Source organism: Cyprinodon variegatus, unplaced genomic scaffold (assembly GCF_000732505.1).
Source record: "Cyprinodon variegatus isolate N-32 unplaced genomic scaffold, C_variegatus-1.0 Scaffold2043, whole genome shotgun sequence".
NCBI classification, from domain to species: domain Eukaryota; kingdom Metazoa; phylum Chordata; class Actinopteri; order Cyprinodontiformes; family Cyprinodontidae; genus Cyprinodon; species Cyprinodon variegatus.
The window spans coordinates 20,036-21,389 of record NW_015152496.1 but is presented as its reverse complement, the minus strand read 5'-3'; the positions used below and the strand labels follow the sequence as shown (position 1 = coordinate 21,389).

The window sequence follows — 1,354 nt, the reverse complement described above, 5'->3', positions numbered from 1 at the left end:
GGGGAGAAAATGAGGAAGACTCTAGAGAGAGACAATGGGGAAGACTCTAGGGGGAGACAATGAGGAAGACTCTAGAGAGAGACAATGGGGAAGACTCTAGGGGGAGACAATGAGGAAGACTCTAGAGAGAGACAATGGGCAAGACTCTGGGGGGAGACAACGAGAAAGACTAGGGGGAGACAATGAGGAAGACTCTAGGGGTAGACAACGAGAAAGACTCTAGGGGGAGACAACGGGGAAGACCCAAGGGGGAGACAATGAGGAAGACTCTAGGGGGAGACAATGGGTAAGACTCTAGGGGGAGACAATGGGGAAGACTCTAGGGGGAGACAATGGGGAAGACCCAAGGGGGAGACAATGGGGAAGACTCTAGGGGGAGACAATGGGGAAGACTCTAGGGGGAGATCCAGACCTTATCTGAGGGTCTGATGAATATAAATCCCTCTCTAACCAGTAAATACCACAGAAGGAGCTGGAAGCTGGTGTTTCTATCATGGACTCATTTCTCCAGCTGCTTATCCTGGATAATCCGCCTCCGATGTAAACGATGATTTTTTAGATAGTTCTCAGTATGAGTTACAGACCCTAAGCCCAGAAAACGCCAAACGCCACCCCAAGGAAACACTGGAACTCTAAGAACTCAACCTTGCGGTCAAACTGTTGGATTATGGGATTGTTATGATTGAAGACTGTAAAGTGCCTTGAGATGACATGTGTTGTGAATTTGGCGCTATATAAATAAACTGAATTGAATTGAAAGACTAAATGTTTTTGCCATGTGAGATGTCTTTATTTCATTAACAATAAGGTGTTAATTGTGATGTTTTTCTCCCTTTTAGAGCATAGTGTCAAAATACGGCTCTCAGTTCCGAGGGAACTCTCAGCACGATGCCCTCGAGTTCCTCCTGTGGCTTCTGGACAAAGTTCATGAAGATGCCAGTCCAGGTTCTGACAACAACAACAGCAGCAACAGTAAGACCAAAGGCAGCAGTAAGGTGAGCTCACTCTGTTCACCATGACAGACGCAGTTTGGCTCTATTCTTCTATCTGTCCCTGGTGAAAAAGATCACAGCTGCCCCTCATGTTTTCAGCTCCTCCAAGTTTCTTTGATATCTTTGTTGGAAAAATGTTAATGCCTGAAATTCTGCAGCAAAGAGCTGATATGATGAGCCTAATGTTTGACTCCACTACGCCAATGTTCTTCACAACGGTACACCAAGTTTATCACGTTGCAACTCACTAGATTTTAGTGATAAAATATTTAGAAGTGAAAGGAGAAATGATTCCTAGTTTTTTTATTTATTTAAATCTATCAGAGTTTGGGGGAATCCAACCAACCTCCCACCCAGCCAGA

The 1,354-nt window shown here is 44.9% G+C and overlaps 1 protein-coding gene across 1 annotated transcript in view; it reads left to right on the top strand.

Moving 5' to 3' along the window:
• The window catches only part of LOC107105070 (ubiquitin carboxyl-terminal hydrolase 43-like), a gene marked incomplete at its 3' end in the record, with an annotated part of 23,767 nt that extends 22,772 nt beyond the window's left edge, over positions 1-995 (top strand). Inside the window, exon 3 of the mRNA XM_015405187.1 lies at positions 840-995. Coding sequence (XP_015260673.1) covers positions 840-995 — 156 coding nt within the window. The remainder of the gene's footprint in view (positions 1-839) is intronic.
• Between the last annotated feature and the right edge of the window lie 359 nt (positions 996-1,354).